Here is a 15,756-nt window from a genome sequence, read left to right as displayed (position 1 = left end):
GGACAAGCATTATCAGACACAAGGAGGAAGGTCCTGTGGTGAGGATAAAGAAGGTGTTTGGAGGAGGCCATGGGGAAGTAGCCCAGAGAGTTGTAGCTGTCATGCAGCTGTTACAGGAGGTACTATAGACAGCTGCAATCCACAGGACCCTGGGCTGGAACCTGGAGTAGAGGGCGGGCCTGGGTTCCCCCCAAACCTCGCAACTCCTGATCAGACACAGGAGGAGTTGACCCAGACTGTGGGTTCCACCAGAGAGGAAGATCACTGAGGTGAGCAAATTCGCCAGTAAGCGCAGGACCCACCAAGGTAAAAGAGGAACTTTGTCACAGTAGGACAAGAAGTAATCAGTTTAATTTTGCATCAAGAGATGTTTAGATTAGATATTAGGAAAACCTTTCTAATTAGAAGGGTAGTTAAACTCAGGAATAGGTTTCTAAGGTAAATTGTGAAATCCTTGTTTTTGGAGCTTTTTAAGAACAGTTTAGACAAATGCTTATCAAGGATGGTCTAGGTTTATTTGATCTTGTCTCAGTGCAGGAGGCTGAATAGACGATGTTGTGAGCTCCCTTCCAGCCCTATATTTCTATGAGGGAGTGACAGCTCAGTGGTTTGAGCATTGGCCTACTAAACCCAGGGTTGTGAGTTCAATCCTTGAGGGGGCCACTTAAGGATCTAGGGCAAAATCAGTACTTGGTCCTGCTAGTGGAGGCAGGGGGCTGGACACAATGACCTTTCAGGGTCCCTTCCAGCTCTATGAGATAGGTATATCTCCATATATACATAGTCCATGGTTCTCATAGACTGCCACTGAATAGAGATTAGTACACTGATAGGAGGTTTAGGGTCCAGGCTCTTGAAGTCTGGCAGTAGACTGTAGTGTGCTTTGGTTCAGGTCCATTGACAGTAAGAGGATCATAAGGAGAATAGACCCTTTTGCTGGTATTTTGTAACATTTAATAAGCTTCTAAAAATTGATAAAGTTTCCAGTGGTCCACAACTGTATGTCACCTGATTGTGTTTCAGCTCCAGTTCCTTCAATTCACTCTCTGCTTTTTGTTGTCTTTCCTTCGTTCTCTGTAGCTCCTCATCTTTGGCCTGCATTTCTTCCTCTTGGCGGGTGACTTGTAAGAGTGGTTTCACCTGAAAAACCAAGTACGAATGTTCCTTTTCAGCATTTACTTTAGAGAATGCAATATTTATCAAGGATGCCAGACTGACAGCCCTGTGGATGAACTTTTGTATTATGAAGGTAGTGGAGAAATACAGCACAGTCAATTCCAGTGCAAGCTTCCCCGCACCACTGAGCTTCAGCAACACTGAAAGGCCATTTCTCTGTTAAAAAGGCTATTTCATTCTTTGGGTCATGTCAGTCCTTTGACTCTCTGATGAGACTTATCATGAAACGGGACAATTAGAACAAGATATGATGGGGAGTTGTGATGCAGGGCACCTCTTCACTAACGCATTTCAGTTTCTGATATGAAATTAAAGATCTAAACATGCTAATTCTTCTTGTGTGAATCCTTTTCAGGGGCTTATTTTCATCATCTGAATAAAGACAGATTGACCCATACTTTTCTAGAGATATGTTCAAAACTTTTCTGATAATGAGCCCAATCTTAAACAGTCTGAAATCAGTGATTATAACGGACTTGGGAGCAGGCCCTATAGGTCAGTAAGAGTCCTTTCTCCTAACATGACTTGGAATCCTAGACAATCTCTCTCATTTGGAAGGCTGAAGAGAAATTTACTGAATGACAATCACTTACTTTAGTGAACAGTCTCCACCATTGCCAGTTCCTTAGCTTCAGGTAAGCAGAACAGTTTCTCTGAATGACCCTCATTGCTGTTAACTGCTGCTGCTTCTTGGCAAAGGCCCTATAATTAAATACAAAGCAACTTCCTTCAAATAATCTGATAATAGTGAGCACAAGTTGTCTGCACAATACATTTCAAACAAAGCAACGCTGGTGCACGAATCTGTAAAAGTTTGAGATGTCTGGTGCAAACTCTCTCACTTTAAAAGTCTCTCATTATTTGTGGTACTCATAGGAAAAGTAGTAATTTTGTCAGTCTTTTCAATATTTTATTCTGCTGTTTTTAGAATGGCTTAATTGTAGAGATAGGATCAAACCACAAAATCCAGATCTGAGTAGGGACATCTCCAGTATCCTGGGTATGCAGGCACTCGGATCTTGGCTTTTTATTCAGGTCAGCACTCCAGACACCAGTGCTCCAAGCATGTGCCTGGGGTGGAAGCTGCAGGGGGCACCCTGCCGGTCCCTGCGATGGCGGCAGTCAGACAGCCTTCGGCGGCAATTCAGCGGATTCGGCGGCGGGTATGCCGAATCCGCAGGACCAGCGGACCTCCCGCAGCAAGGTGCCGAAGGCAGCCTGCCTGCCGTGCTTGGGGTGGCAAAAAAGATAGTTACCCCTGATTCAGGTCCATCATTCTTTAATCATACCATATTTAAAATTGTTTGTTTGCTCAGAAATCTGAGGGCCTTGATGGAAGGGCCTAAGGGAAGAACCTTTATTGTTAATATTTAAAAAATGGGCTTTTACCTCTTAGAGTGCTTGGTTGGTTTAAAATTAATTGGGAGTATGGTCAGGTGACTCAAGTGCTCAGGTCCAAGCTCTGTATCAATGGGATTTAACACTTTACAAATGGCATCAGCTTTATTATTTATATTTATTCTTTGTATTGTGGTAGCATCTAGCATTCCTAGTCATGGACCAGAACTCTGTTGTGCCAGGGGACATACAAATACAGAACAAAAAGACAGTCCTTGCAGTTTACAGTCTGAGTAGTTGGAGTACATATATTCTATGTAATTGATCTTATTAGATTCTTAAGGGGAAGGAGTATGTCCTCTTATGTACATGTACTGCACCTGACACCTTTGCATTACAGTGGCACCCACAATGTCACAATAACTATAAACCTCATTTTAAAAAAGAAGCCTCAAGTTGCAATGCAGATAACTACACATCGCCATAGACTTTATTGTGTTTCTGACAATGTAGTCTTACTTTCTTGCCAGGTAGCCTCGACTTTGAGCCTGGAAAGCAATAATAATATCTGTGATTTTCAAGTCTCTTTCCTCTTCTAGATGAGCCAGGACACCAGTTCTGAAGAAGATTTTACTTTGTCCAATCCTGTACAAGTTGGCATCAAGTTCTAATGCTTTGATCTATTGGGAGGGAAACAAGGATATTTTGTGGACTCTGTCACTACAGTTCAGTCTTATACTTTGCATTGGAATGATTTTTACACTGTTAGCAGAAAAATTAACTAATTCCATGTAAAATGTATGTTACTGACTTTATTAATGTTGATTGAAAACATTCTGCTCACCATTAGTATACAAGCCTGTTTCCCATCCATAAATCCTTTAGGAATAGCATTTGAGGCAAGAATTTCATATCTGTAAACAAAATGGCACAGAATAGGAAAACCAATTATTTAGCACAGACGTAATCTTAGTTTCACACAGATTAATGTGTATTACAACACTCCAAATCATATGGTACTATAGCAGTGTCCTACCGCTGGCGGAATTCCTGGAAGACAATTCTGTTGGGGAATCCTTGCCGGCAGATACGAATCCCTTCCAGGACACCATTGCATCGTAACTGCTCCAGCACTAAATGGGCATCAAGTTTGCCAGCCTGTGGAATAAAGACATTTTCAGTTTTAGTATATAAAATAAATGAGGAAAGAAGATAGAAGTTTGGAAAGTGTATTACTGGCACAGCCTTATGATGGAAGATATGACCTATGAGGAAAGGTTACAAAAATTGGGCATGTTTAGTCTTGAGAAAAGAAGATTGAAGTGAGAACTGGTAAGTTTTCAGATACGCTAAGGACTGTTATAAAGAGGATGGGGATCAGTTGTTCTCTGCATCCCTGAAGGTAGGACAAGAAGTAATCGGCTATATCTCTAGCAAGGGAGATTTAGGTAAAACTTTCTAACTACAAGGCTATGTAAGCTCTGGAGTAGACTTCCAAGGGAGGTTGTAGAATCCCCATCATGGGAGGTTTTAAGAACAGGTTGGACAAACACCTGTCAAGGATGGTCTAAGTTTACTTGGTCCTGCCTCAGCAACGGGGACTGGGCTTGCTGATCTCTCAGGGTCCCTTCCAGCCCTACATTTCTATATTTCTGTAATACTATCATCTGCAAAAGTGTTCTCCAGGTAGTGGGTCATGATCTACCAGTGGGTCATGGGAAGGTTGTACATGGATTGTGGGCCTGCTGTGGAGGCCTCAAGGGGGCAGGTTTGGAAAGTGACCCTGCCCCACACTCACCCACAGTGGTGGCTCCTGTCCAGGGGCTGGGCCTTGGCCTGGCTCCCTTGTCTAGGTGTTGTGACCTGTCGTTACAATCCAGTGTACCAGTTCACAGTGCCACTCACTCAAATTTGGCCTGGCTATGCCCCTGTCATGATGGAGGGGTGACCAGGCCAAATCTGAGTAGTTCTGTGACCCTGTGCACCAGGCTTAATGCCACTCACTCAAATGAAGTCTGGCTTTCCCTTTGTCATGACATTAGGGGCAGCTGGGCTAAACGATGGTGCTGCTGTGATCCCATGTGCCAGGTACCAACGCTGAGGGCCATGTCCAACACCATGGACAGGAGCTGCCATTGTGGGGTGAGTATGGGGTAGCTTTCTCTCCAACCCATCCCCACTCCTGGCGCTTCCCCTCTGCATGAGGCTGGGATAGGACTTCCCTAGTAAAAAGTCTGGAAATCAGTGGAGTCTACAGTATATTGTTATAGTTACTAGAACTTGACAAGAATAATGAAACCTGAGCATTTGAAATGTACCCTTTTTTCATGATTTGGAATGATACAACGGACGAAGTTTGGATTTGTGTTCCTTAGGGTAGTCATCAGCTTGGTCAGTTGCTCCTTATAGAGTTGCCCAACAGTACGGAACATGCCCTTCTTGGTTTTTGAAGAACTAGGGAGTGAACTTTCAGTCATCTTTGCCATCTGGTCCAGCCCCACTATGCGGTCCACTGAAACATAAAAGCAAATGTGAATGGAACCTCTCAGAGGTCTTCAAAGTTCATTGCTTCTGGCATAATTGCACATATTAAAATCTAGTACAATCTAACTGTATATTGTGGTACTATATAAAAGTTTAGTAGCAACAGTCAGAGATATAGACAAGATTAAATATCCGGTAAGGTCACTACTTCTGTGTCAATGCTGAAAATACAACTTGTTAGGGACTGATGACTGAATACAGTGCTGTTGAACACATGGCTATTAATAGAGAACACTTAGCCCTTATATATGGGCTTACACCTACCCTACAAACATTATGCTTGCCTCACAACTCCCCTACACGGGTAGAATGATTAAGCAGATTAGAACTGGGAAAAATACCCACCACCACCTCCTGATTCCCACCCCCGTGTTGCACACACTGGACCACACACCCTTCTGGGTCATTTCCCCTGATTATCTCAATGTTTGGGTTATCCTCCAAGTCCTTTGGAAAAATTAGAGTTCTGCTGTTTATATTGTACATACGTTTGTACAACTCCTTGTGATTCTTTTAGATTAAAAGTGCTATGTAATAAAAGATCATACTCAAAGGGGCCACTGAAATTATACCTCCTTAGCAATGCTGATGTGGCACTCATCTGAGATGTGGGAGTGAGATATGGATTGTACACGATCACTCTTCAGAAGTAAAAACAATATAAGCTGCTCAATGTTACATGTTCAGTAACAGATACATGCTGAATCTTCATTTTCATGATTTCTTTGGATGGCATTTTTAAGTAAGTGATTTGATGGAGCTTAAGCCATACATGCTGTCTCTAAGGAGTACAGTTTAAGGATTTAATATGTTTAGGGGAAAGGATTTTAATGCCTTGTACCTAACACTGATAAGAGACAGAAAGCAATCAGAATAGGTCCTAAAGAATGACAGCTCTTTACTCAACGTTACAAGCTTAGCGTTCAGATTCATACCATCTTTCCAAAGGTCTGCCACAAATTTGTCTGAAGACTGATTCAGCAGAGAAGTCACGTTGTCATTTAGTGGATCCATGTTCTTCGTTAGCCAGGCAGTTGCACTGTAGTTAACCTTTAGAAAACATCACTCATGTAAAAATCTGTTCTCAGTTAGGAATTTTGACAGTGAGGGCCCTGATCCTGACTGGGAACTTTGGGCGCTATAACAATCCAAATAATAACAATAATGTGAAATGCCCTGTGTAAATAGGATTTGCTCACATGGATTAAGGTTGGTACATATGTGGCTCTTAAAGGTTAATGCACTCATATTTTGGGGGCCCAATCCTCCTGCCATATCCACATCAGTGGACTCCTGCTATCTTTGTGAATTTGTTTGGAGAATCCACAATAGCGGCATTGCTGAGAAACACAGCTTTGGGCTAACTCTGCTCAGATTGAAATCAATGGATTTCACCAGGGATGGACTTCAGTGGGAGCAAAATTAGATCAGCTCTGAGCGCTTTCTACATGTTACAGAATGAAAGCACTTTTTATTCCAGCAAACTAAGTCACTCTCAGTACTTTGATTCTATTTCTCGGCAATCTCTCACACTTTGGCTGTATATTTCACTGTTTGGACATCAAAGAGTTACAAGTTTTGTACAGTAAGAGAACTTAGTCCTGTCCAATACCCTTCCTGCATAGTGGATTATGGAGAACTCAGTTTTGTCTTTGAGTTGTTTAGGCTTCTGGAACTTGGCATGACTGCCTTGTTCTTGACACAGTTTCTCTACAAAAGATGTGTCTGTAGCTTTGGGGAACCAGCACTCTTCATCCAGGAGAGCCAGGACGCCAGGTGGGTTGTTCTGCAACATAAGCAGTAGACACATCAGTCATATATAATGAAAGAAAACCGTCTTCAATTTCCTCTAGGTTATTATTAATCATACTCTGAAACAATGGAGCCCAAAAGTCTAAAGTTACACAAAGCCCCTGTTGGACTGAGATATGAGCATCCCTTATCCAACCTACACAAATGTTGTCCCACCTGAAGACATGTAATCTTACCGGTCTTTCAATCAGCTCAATGCAAGGTTGCAGATCAAGGCCAAAGTCAATGAAATTCCATTCAATGCCCTCACGCTGATACTCCTCCTGCTCCAGTATGAACATTGTGTGGTTGAAGAGCTGCTGAAGTTTCTCATTTGTGTAATTGATACACAATTGCTCAAAAGAATTGACCTTAAAATGGAATGAAAAAACTGAATTATTACATTTAAAAATAAATGTACAAGAGAAATTTGAATAGTAAGATAACATTTTGTATCTTCTAGTTCTTTTATTAGCAATAATCGTTACATTATAAGGGAGTAGATTTTACTATCCTAACCTTGGCTTTACATGAAAATTTACATTAGACTCTTACACATAAGGTTAACCAGCTATAGTTAAGTTTGTTTTCTCAACTCAATGTAATTCTCAATAGTTTTATGTAGGTGCCTCTTTATCACTGAAGTAGTATGAGTTTATAATCCACTTAGTGCATTCCTTAAATTTCCGAGTACCCAACCTGCCTCTTTACAAACTTCACAGACCAATGTTCAGTGTATTCCCACCCTACACAGTTCTAGTGTGCTGCTTAAGGCCCCAATCCTCCCCCGGGGATGGAGCAGGTTGATCCCTGCATCTATACAGAGCCCTTCGGTGCTGTGCAGTTGCAGAGGGTCTGCCCACCTGGTTCTCAAAGCAGGATCAGGGTTTAAGACTTTTAGAAAAAGACAGATAATGAGGCTGACTAAAACCAAAGAGCAAAATATACAAGTGGGAAGTTAAAATGTTCAGATCATCTTGTGCCAAGTAGTACATACCTCAAAAATCTCAAATCCAGCGATATCAAGGATCCCCAGGAAAGACGCACCTTGTCTTTTTGTTTTATCCAGAGCTTTGTTCACACGAGTAAGAATCCAACGGAACAGACGTTCATAGGTTGCTTTGGCTAAAGCCTCTACCGCAAAGTCTGCCTATTAAAGCAGGGCAGGGAAGAAGATATGAAATGAATGAACAAATCAGAATCAGATGCTATCTTCCATATAGAACAGTACATGAGGTGCAGGGGATAGGATTGCCCATCCCCCCTCCCCCCGCCACTGATTTTTAAAGAAGAAAGTTAGCAGAGTTAAGGAGATCACAAATTGATACCTGCTCTTTGGTCTGGGCTTTCTGAACAACATCTCGTCCAACTTTGATCCGTGGTGTTAGGATTGCCCTTGTGAAATCTGTCACATTAATACCCATCAGGTGACACACTTTCTGTGCAGCTACAATAAAGAGAACAAAATTCTATTTCACACTGGATTTTTTCATGGTAGATCAATAAATATCCATGCTAGGAGTATGTCTAATGATGAACCCATTATCCCTCCATTCCATTAAAATATCTTCCTCATGCATATGCAAAAGAGACTCCACAAGTCTCATTCACAACACCAGCAGCATAGGCATTGTTCAGCCACGTAGGACTCAAGATCACCGGATACAATGCATGTTAATTTTGTTAATTGAAAGTGCAGAATCTCTTTTTCAATAGTTGCAGCATCAGTGGAAATCAACAATGAAAATGAGAAGACTGGTACAAATTACATTTACTTAGCAGTCTGTGATGGAGTGTGTTTCCACACTGGCAGTGAAATGATTAATAGGAGTCAGAGAGCAATTAGCACCCCTGGTTGCACCTGGAGGGTGGGTTAGGCCCAATTAAAGTCAAGACCCAGCTAGGGAGCAGCTGGGTGGTTACTATAAAGAGAAGAAGCCCAGACTAGAAAGGAGGGATACTGGAAAGGCAAGGAAGTGGTGCAAGTTGCTTTGATGATCCCTGAAACAGAGTAGGAATTGGACTTCTAGGGAGGAAGCCCTGGGAGGTGTTGCTCATTACAAGAGCTGGAAGGAATATTGTAGAGCCTAGAGAGGATAAAAGGGTCCTAGAGATGGACCAAGGTAGGAAAGCCAAGGCAGCCAGGGGTCTATAGGAGCAGAACTTGACTGTTCACTGCAGTGGTACTGAACTGTAGAGGGAAGGCCTAGGCACTCCTACCAGTGACTTGTGAAAGGTGGTATGAACCTCCCTCCCACACACATCCATCTTTGAGACAAGGGGCAAGGGCTGTGGAGAGCCTAGAGACAAGGGGAGTGAAGACCACAGGGCCCAGAGTTGCAGGTCAGACACCTGATATAAGGTCACTGGACAATTGTTTTGTGGGATTCTCTGTTACCCTGGAAAGAGTCAGACTGAATGTGACCTGGCTGGTGGGTTGAGTGGTGAGAAGAGGCAGGGCTGGAGTCAGCAGAGGTTTCTGGATGAGGAGAGCTTGCTACGCTACATTATGCCACACTATTAGGGTGTGCGCAAGTAGTGACTCCATCTTTGACACAGACATTTTATGCTATTTGTGGTTTTCAGTTTAAATTTTGAAGAGATAAAATTATACCAGTGTCATCTGGCATAGAAGCTTGATCAGTATTTCTCTCCTTCTTGAAGATAATATTACCCAGCTGTAGGACAGATGAAACAACCTTCAGCATTGCTGTAAAATAAATTAAAGAGTAAAATGTCAGGAATTCTATCAACAGAAATAATAGGCATATAATCAAAAATGACTGTCCCCTAAACAGCTATTTTATAGTGTAGATCATATCTTAAGAGATTCTCTCATGGGTTTAACCTCCTCTTCCAGTTATGATGATCAGGGCCATCTCCGCGCCTTGGTGACTGCAACGCACCAGGAGCAACTAAAGCAGTTGCTTACACGGGGAAGTCATGTTAGAAAAGCAGGTGATGTATCTGTTGCTCACTTTTAATACTGTTTAATAGCTGGAAATAAGAAGCGCAGCCAGCACCATGTCAGGTATTCACCACCACCACTTAGCACTCTGAGCACTGTTGATGGTTCATGGACCACAGGTTGGGAACTACTGTGTTGTAGTGTGTTATTTTATAGTAATTGTCTTAATATACTTCTAAGAGCAAAAGGATTTAACTTATCAGTTCCATGGAATTAAAGTTAAGCACATGTAAAAGTCTTGCAAGTTTGGGGCTAAACGTCATCTGATTGAAGTGCAATTCCAAAGGCGTGCATTAACATAACACTGCATTGCCTTAGATGTTAAAATACATTGTCACTTTACAAACCAGATTGTCTTTCAGGGGTTAATTCTTCTTTTTGCTAGATTTCTAGACTTGTACAAACAGAGAATGATGCAGCATGTTCATATTTTGGGGGTTCAGGAATGGGGGATTAAGGGATCAATACAAAGAATTACTATTGATGCCAGTGAGAGGTGCAGGCATTGTGTCCTCCTGCATGCTTTGATGGGAGATGAGACCTGCCATCTTTATTAAACTAGACATTTTTTAATCCAATCTGGAGAGGTGCTAAATTGCTGCTATGCAGGGTTTAGCACCCTCAGTTCCTAATGAAATTAGTGGGAGCTGATGGAGTTCTCAGCACCTCACAGGCTCAGTTTTGATCGATGTGGTCAGTAATAATATCTCCATTGTCCTGGCTACCAGGTGTCACTTCAGGTATGAAGACTAACACAACCCGGGGGGAGCAGGGGAGGGGGAGAAGCACACATACAGTGTCATGACAGTTAAAAACCACAAACTGTCAGTTAAGAGGGTTCTTCTATGTCTGCATTTGTGTACATTTTCAAGATAGTTTAGGCTGGTTGTTCATGTCCCTCTGCCCTGAACCTCCAGATAATACTAGTATAACTGCTCAAGGCAGGCCCAATTCCTTCAAATTTAAGTCATAATATTTTGCAACTTTTTTTTTGGTCATCTTTGTTGGAAAGTGCCTAAAAACTATCTTTAAATGATCATTAGTAGTGAGCATGTGTGGAGTTCGGTCAGCTGGAATGCTTAAAAGTCTGTCCTTTAATAGCCATGTTTTACCTTTCAAGGCCCAATTTTTAAAATACTACTGGATGTTGACAACTGTATTGATGGTTTGTCATTCAAATGAGTTCGGAATGCATATGACGTTCCCTCACCAAGCAGCTCTCATGGGATTTGTCACTTCTGACACTGATGAAAAAACCTTTGTAATTCGTCAATTACACAGACAGCAAAACATGTAGAAATAATTTCAGGTGATCCACATTTAAGATACATATGCACTACATATCTGTGTTTGTTCTATGCATTATATTTTGCATATAATCCAATACAGTTTATTTTCTCATTCTAACGTACATAGTAACTCTTTTCATCTTATAACTTATTCCATTTTCAGTAATGGAACTCTTGCCAGTTTAATCACATTCTGGGTGAGACTTTCAAAGATGTTCAGTTTAGCCATCATTTCAGTGGGGACAGAATTAGGCCAATGCTAAGTGTTTTTGAAAACCTCCACCCTAGAACAACATTTAGCGCTTACAGAGCAATTTCTATTTTTGTCAATCTTGTCAAACATATAATCAGTTAGGCCTCCTTGCATAGCAAAGCCAACATTCACTCCAGACTTCCTGCCGCATCATCCTTCCCCCTTTCTTTTTGTACGAAAAGGTTTAGAGAGCTGAAGTGAGGCCGCATCTCCAGAGAGGCCTGGACATGAACCTTGAATAATATTAACTTCCTAATATGAAACTACATGTTCATTTACATTCAGCTTACATAGTGGCACATCTTGAGAAGAATCCATTGCTGTACATGTGTGCACAGGGATTACAACAATATTTCTTACTTTTACAAGCATCAGCTTATTGCTCTATGTGCTTTACTTGACCTAAAGCTTTCTAGCAATTCTTACCAAGCTGCTCCTCTTCACTAAAACCCATAATTGTCATGGCTTCCAAGGTCTCCTGGAACATCTCATCATCTTGCTGACCAGGAATAGGCACGTGGCCATTAGATAAAAAGGTATAGTTGTTGAAACTTTCCAGCAATAAATCCTCTATAAAAGGTGAAGAAAAAAATCAACTTAGAGAAAAGAATTTAACACACACCCATACTAGAAATCAGAATCTCATCCATTATTCAGAGTATAAAGTCTGCTTTTAAGTTCTCAAATCTTGGGACTGTTAAGTCCATTCCCCGGATGCAAAGCAGACAAAAAAAAAACCAAAAAAAAAAAAAACCAGTGGTTTGCCAACTGGGGATTTCCCTCGTGTATGGAATTTTGGGTGGTGTAGAGTTACCATGACCTAAATTTTCAAAAGTTACTAGTGACTTTGTGTGCCTCCACTCACTACTAGCTTTTAAAAATGTATTCTCCCAGCTGCCAGTGAAGGTGGAATGGCTCCAGGAAAGAGGGCATAGCCAGGGCATCTTTGTCCTGGCAATTCCTGATTGCTGCAATGATCCTCAAAGTCAGGCATGCACTATATCTCTGAGCAGTGCCATGCACTTCCTGATCAGCTGTGATCTGATCCATTGTTTCCATCAAGCTTTTTCAAATTTAATGTTTTTCTAAAAAATTCCATATTTCTACTCATTTTAGAAGTCGGCCTTTTTAGACCTAGGGACTTGCCCCTGATCTATTAGTGGACCCTTCCCTATTTGCGCTGGGGTGACCTGTGAACTGCAAACCACCAGTTACAGATGCACATAAGTTGGGACAGTTCTACAACTCTTGAGTAGAATTGTTTAGAACAGCCAAGGAACTCTCATTACTTATGACAAGGATTGAATAAAATTACAGTTTCAGACACTAAGGTCAATTACGTAACTGAGCCCTTTACAACTGCTGCTCAGATAGTTCAGCTTAAGATAAGTAACTTACTTTTCATTTGTTCCCCAGTGCCAGCAATCATATAGTAAAAGATATGAAATGTTCGCTCATCTCTAGCCTGGCGAATAGCACGAGACTTTTCAAGCAAATCTGGACGTTATGTATGTTAAAAAAAAAATCTTATTGGCATATTTCACTCAGTGCCTTAGTACTACCAGTGGCACATATTGGATATTAGCTTGTCTAACAAACATGGGTCTGATTCTGCAATCACTTGCTTCCATATGTAGTTCTTATTAATGATGTTAATTGAAATACTCACAAGAAGTGATACGAATGCTCGGTTGAGTGCTTACTACCATGAGGAGTCCCATTTTATATCTGATCAATGGTGCTAAACAGGGTAGCATTCATTACATGTAGGCCTAGGTGTATACAGAACCAGGCCTAATCTGAATAGTTTACATGATATTTGTCATGTCATGCTGTGATGCCTTTCTTCCTCAAGAGTATACTAGGATCTGATTCCCAGACGGGTTAAATCTTTTAACATCAACCAGTGTCTTCAGCACCTTTCCAGAAGCACTGTGCTCAAGGTTGGTGTAGGAGATAAAAAGATAAAAATAAAAACTAAACTATTTTAATGACTATCTAATCTGCTAAAATTAGAGTTGGCAACATGTACATATGGCACATGTGAATTGTGAAGAATAGTGCAGTAATGGTTCTTTTAAGCCCTTGGGTCAACATGGTTTTCTGAAGGAACAGGATCAGACCTTTAGTTCATAAGCCAAAAACTTTAAAGTTTGCCCCAGCCTGAACATCTTCTCTGCAATGAAAGAGTCCCTTAGCCTCAGCCCCCAAGTCAGTTGACACAGGGCAGCCATAGGTTTTTAACTGCAGTGTAGACATACCGTCAGTCTGCCATTTGAAATGGAGGAGGTGGGGAAAAGGATGTGAAGACCAAGTAGGGGAATCTGCAGAATCAGCAGCAGAAAAGCTGTTTGCAAATGTCCAGCGTTTGGACCTTGGTGGTGCACTCCAGTGCCAGAAATATTGGCACAGAACAGACGTTTTATGAGCCCCAAGGATAAATGATGTCTGGCAAGGCTGGGTTAGCAGTACATATACAGACCAGGTGGCTCCAGAGGAATGGAAATCCTCCCATCAGTTTGGAAGGAGCAGTTTAACAAGAGGAAGGGAATTTTAGGTGATTCCAATACATTCCTGCTGGACAGCATCTCTTGTCGGTTTAAACCTGACTCCTGCATCTTTCCTATTGTAACTTTGCTGAAGAAAAAGTAAATGTCTTATGTATAAGTGGTATTGAGATAGCACCTAGACACCCCAGTCACGGACTAGGACCTCGCTGTAGTAGACACTGTACGAAAGACCGTCTCCAACAGCATATTATCACTAGTGTTTTCTTCGAGTCCATCTATTTTAGTACTTATATGGGCCTCAACGCCACAGTATCTAAGCATCTCATACACAATGGATTTATCTGCACAGCCCCGTTGAGAGGCAAGGAAGGATTAGCCCTCTTCTACAGATGGGGCAAATTAAGCCACAGGAGTAAGTGACCTGCCCCCATCACACAGATGCAGAGCTGAATCTGAACCCAGATTTCCCAAGTCGGGGGTCTTAATCACAAGACTTATCGCCATAACACATGGCTTCTTTGACTGAGACTCTGATAGTAAAGTGTACTCTGATTGGGTGGGATGTTCTGTCGTATTTTCTGAGATGCTGCGTGGGAGATAGTGTGCTTTGTCCTGATAGCTGAGAAAACAAACTGATTAGTCTGAACAGAAAATGTAAACATGAGAGTGAGACAAACTGCAAAATTGGTATCAGCATAAATGGAACTACTTCCCCCCTGCCCTTTGTTTATATCAGTCTTAGTGATATTTGCCTTTCTTAGACATGCAAGGGAGTCTGCTTATGTTACATCCTTTTGCTCCCCCTAGTTAGTTTCCCACGAAGCTCGCTGAAAAGGATACAAGTTTCTATGTTTGCTCCAACAATGTAGCCGGTGACATCAAAATTGATGCGAATGAACTTACCCTGTCAATGAGAAGAGAACATGGTTTGGGCTCTTTCTGTGTTTTATAGCATATTTTAAGAGGCATGTCACAACATTGTCTGCTCTGTAATAACAGGCCCAGTTGCTGCCTTCTGTAACAAAACTCCTGGGAGGAGGCTGAAGGGAAGCAAGTCTGAGGTTCTCCTTGCAGAGATTTGCCTCTGTTTCATCTGGGTAGTGTGAAAAGGAAGGACCCAGGCCTGGCAGGCTGGGGGCCAGTTCACAAACCCCATGGATCCTGCAAGTGGCCAGGGAATTTATAGTTCCACCTGGATTTCTGCAAGGCCAGTGGGGGGATGGTATGAATCCTTTCTTTCTCTTCAACACAGATACCTGGAGCATTAGAAAGGTATCTTCAGAGTTGGTGGGACAGGCAGGGTAATACTGTGGCAGCAGCTGATTCTTCAACACAAGAGAGGACTCTCCACATGCTGATCAGGATACAGACAGAGGTGAAAGTAAGCCGGTCTGGTCCAGTACAGTGTACTGCCAAGTGCCAGTACACCGTGCCGGACCGCACTGGCTTCCACGGCAGGCAGCCCAGAGCCCTTTAAATCCCGCCCACAGCTCCAGCGGCTGGGCTGGAGCCGGAATTTAAAGGGCTCAGAGCTCCTGAGGCTGCAGGCAGCCCAGAGCCCTTTAAATCCCGCCCGCAGCTTCGGTGGCCTGGCTGGGGCCGGGATTTAAAGGGCTCAGAGCTCCCGCGGCTGCAGGGAACCCAGAGCCCTATGAATCCCATCCATGGCTCCAGCGGCCGGGCTGGTGCCGGATTTAAAGGGCTCGGAGCTCCCCGCAGCCACGGGAGTTCTGGGCCCTTTAAATCCCACCCACAGCAGTGGGGATTTAAAGGGCTCGGAGCTTTGCGGCAGCTGGAGTCCCGAATCCTTTAATTTGCCCCTGGGCCCCGGGGGCTCCCAGCCACCTCTGCAGCTGAGAGCCTTGGGTTGATTTAAAGGTCCTGGGG

General features: G+C 42.5%; 1 protein-coding gene across 2 annotated transcripts in view; it reads right to left on the bottom strand.

Moving 5' to 3' along the window:
- Nucleotides 1–15,756, bottom strand: part of MYH11 (myosin heavy chain 11) — a 100,068-nt gene that overhangs the window by 23,552 nt on the left and 60,760 nt on the right. For both annotated transcript variants that reach the window (XM_050967676.1, XM_050967677.1), the window contains exons 7-21: nt 14,710–14,773; nt 12,758–12,856; nt 11,786–11,929; nt 9,464–9,559; nt 8,178–8,296; nt 7,847–7,999; nt 7,047–7,220; nt 6,671–6,844; nt 5,994–6,108; nt 4,833–5,026; nt 3,551–3,672; nt 3,359–3,428; nt 3,034–3,194; nt 1,770–1,878; nt 1,009–1,140 (exon numbers count right to left, since the gene is read on the bottom strand). In XM_050967676.1, the coding sequence (XP_050823633.1) occupies nt 1,009–1,140; nt 1,770–1,878; nt 3,034–3,194; nt 3,359–3,428; nt 3,551–3,672; nt 4,833–5,026; nt 5,994–6,108; nt 6,671–6,844; nt 7,047–7,220; nt 7,847–7,999; nt 8,178–8,296; nt 9,464–9,559; nt 11,786–11,929; nt 12,758–12,856; nt 14,710–14,773 (1,926 nt within the window). The remainder of the gene's footprint in view (nt 1–1,008; nt 1,141–1,769; nt 1,879–3,033; nt 3,195–3,358; nt 3,429–3,550; nt 3,673–4,832; nt 5,027–5,993; nt 6,109–6,670; nt 6,845–7,046; nt 7,221–7,846; nt 8,000–8,177; nt 8,297–9,463; nt 9,560–11,785; nt 11,930–12,757; nt 12,857–14,709; nt 14,774–15,756) is intronic.

This window comes from Gopherus flavomarginatus, chromosome 9, assembly GCF_025201925.1.
Source record: "Gopherus flavomarginatus isolate rGopFla2 chromosome 9, rGopFla2.mat.asm, whole genome shotgun sequence".
NCBI classification, from domain to species: domain Eukaryota; kingdom Metazoa; phylum Chordata; order Testudines; family Testudinidae; genus Gopherus; species Gopherus flavomarginatus.
This window is presented reverse-complemented; position numbering and strand designations above follow the sequence as displayed.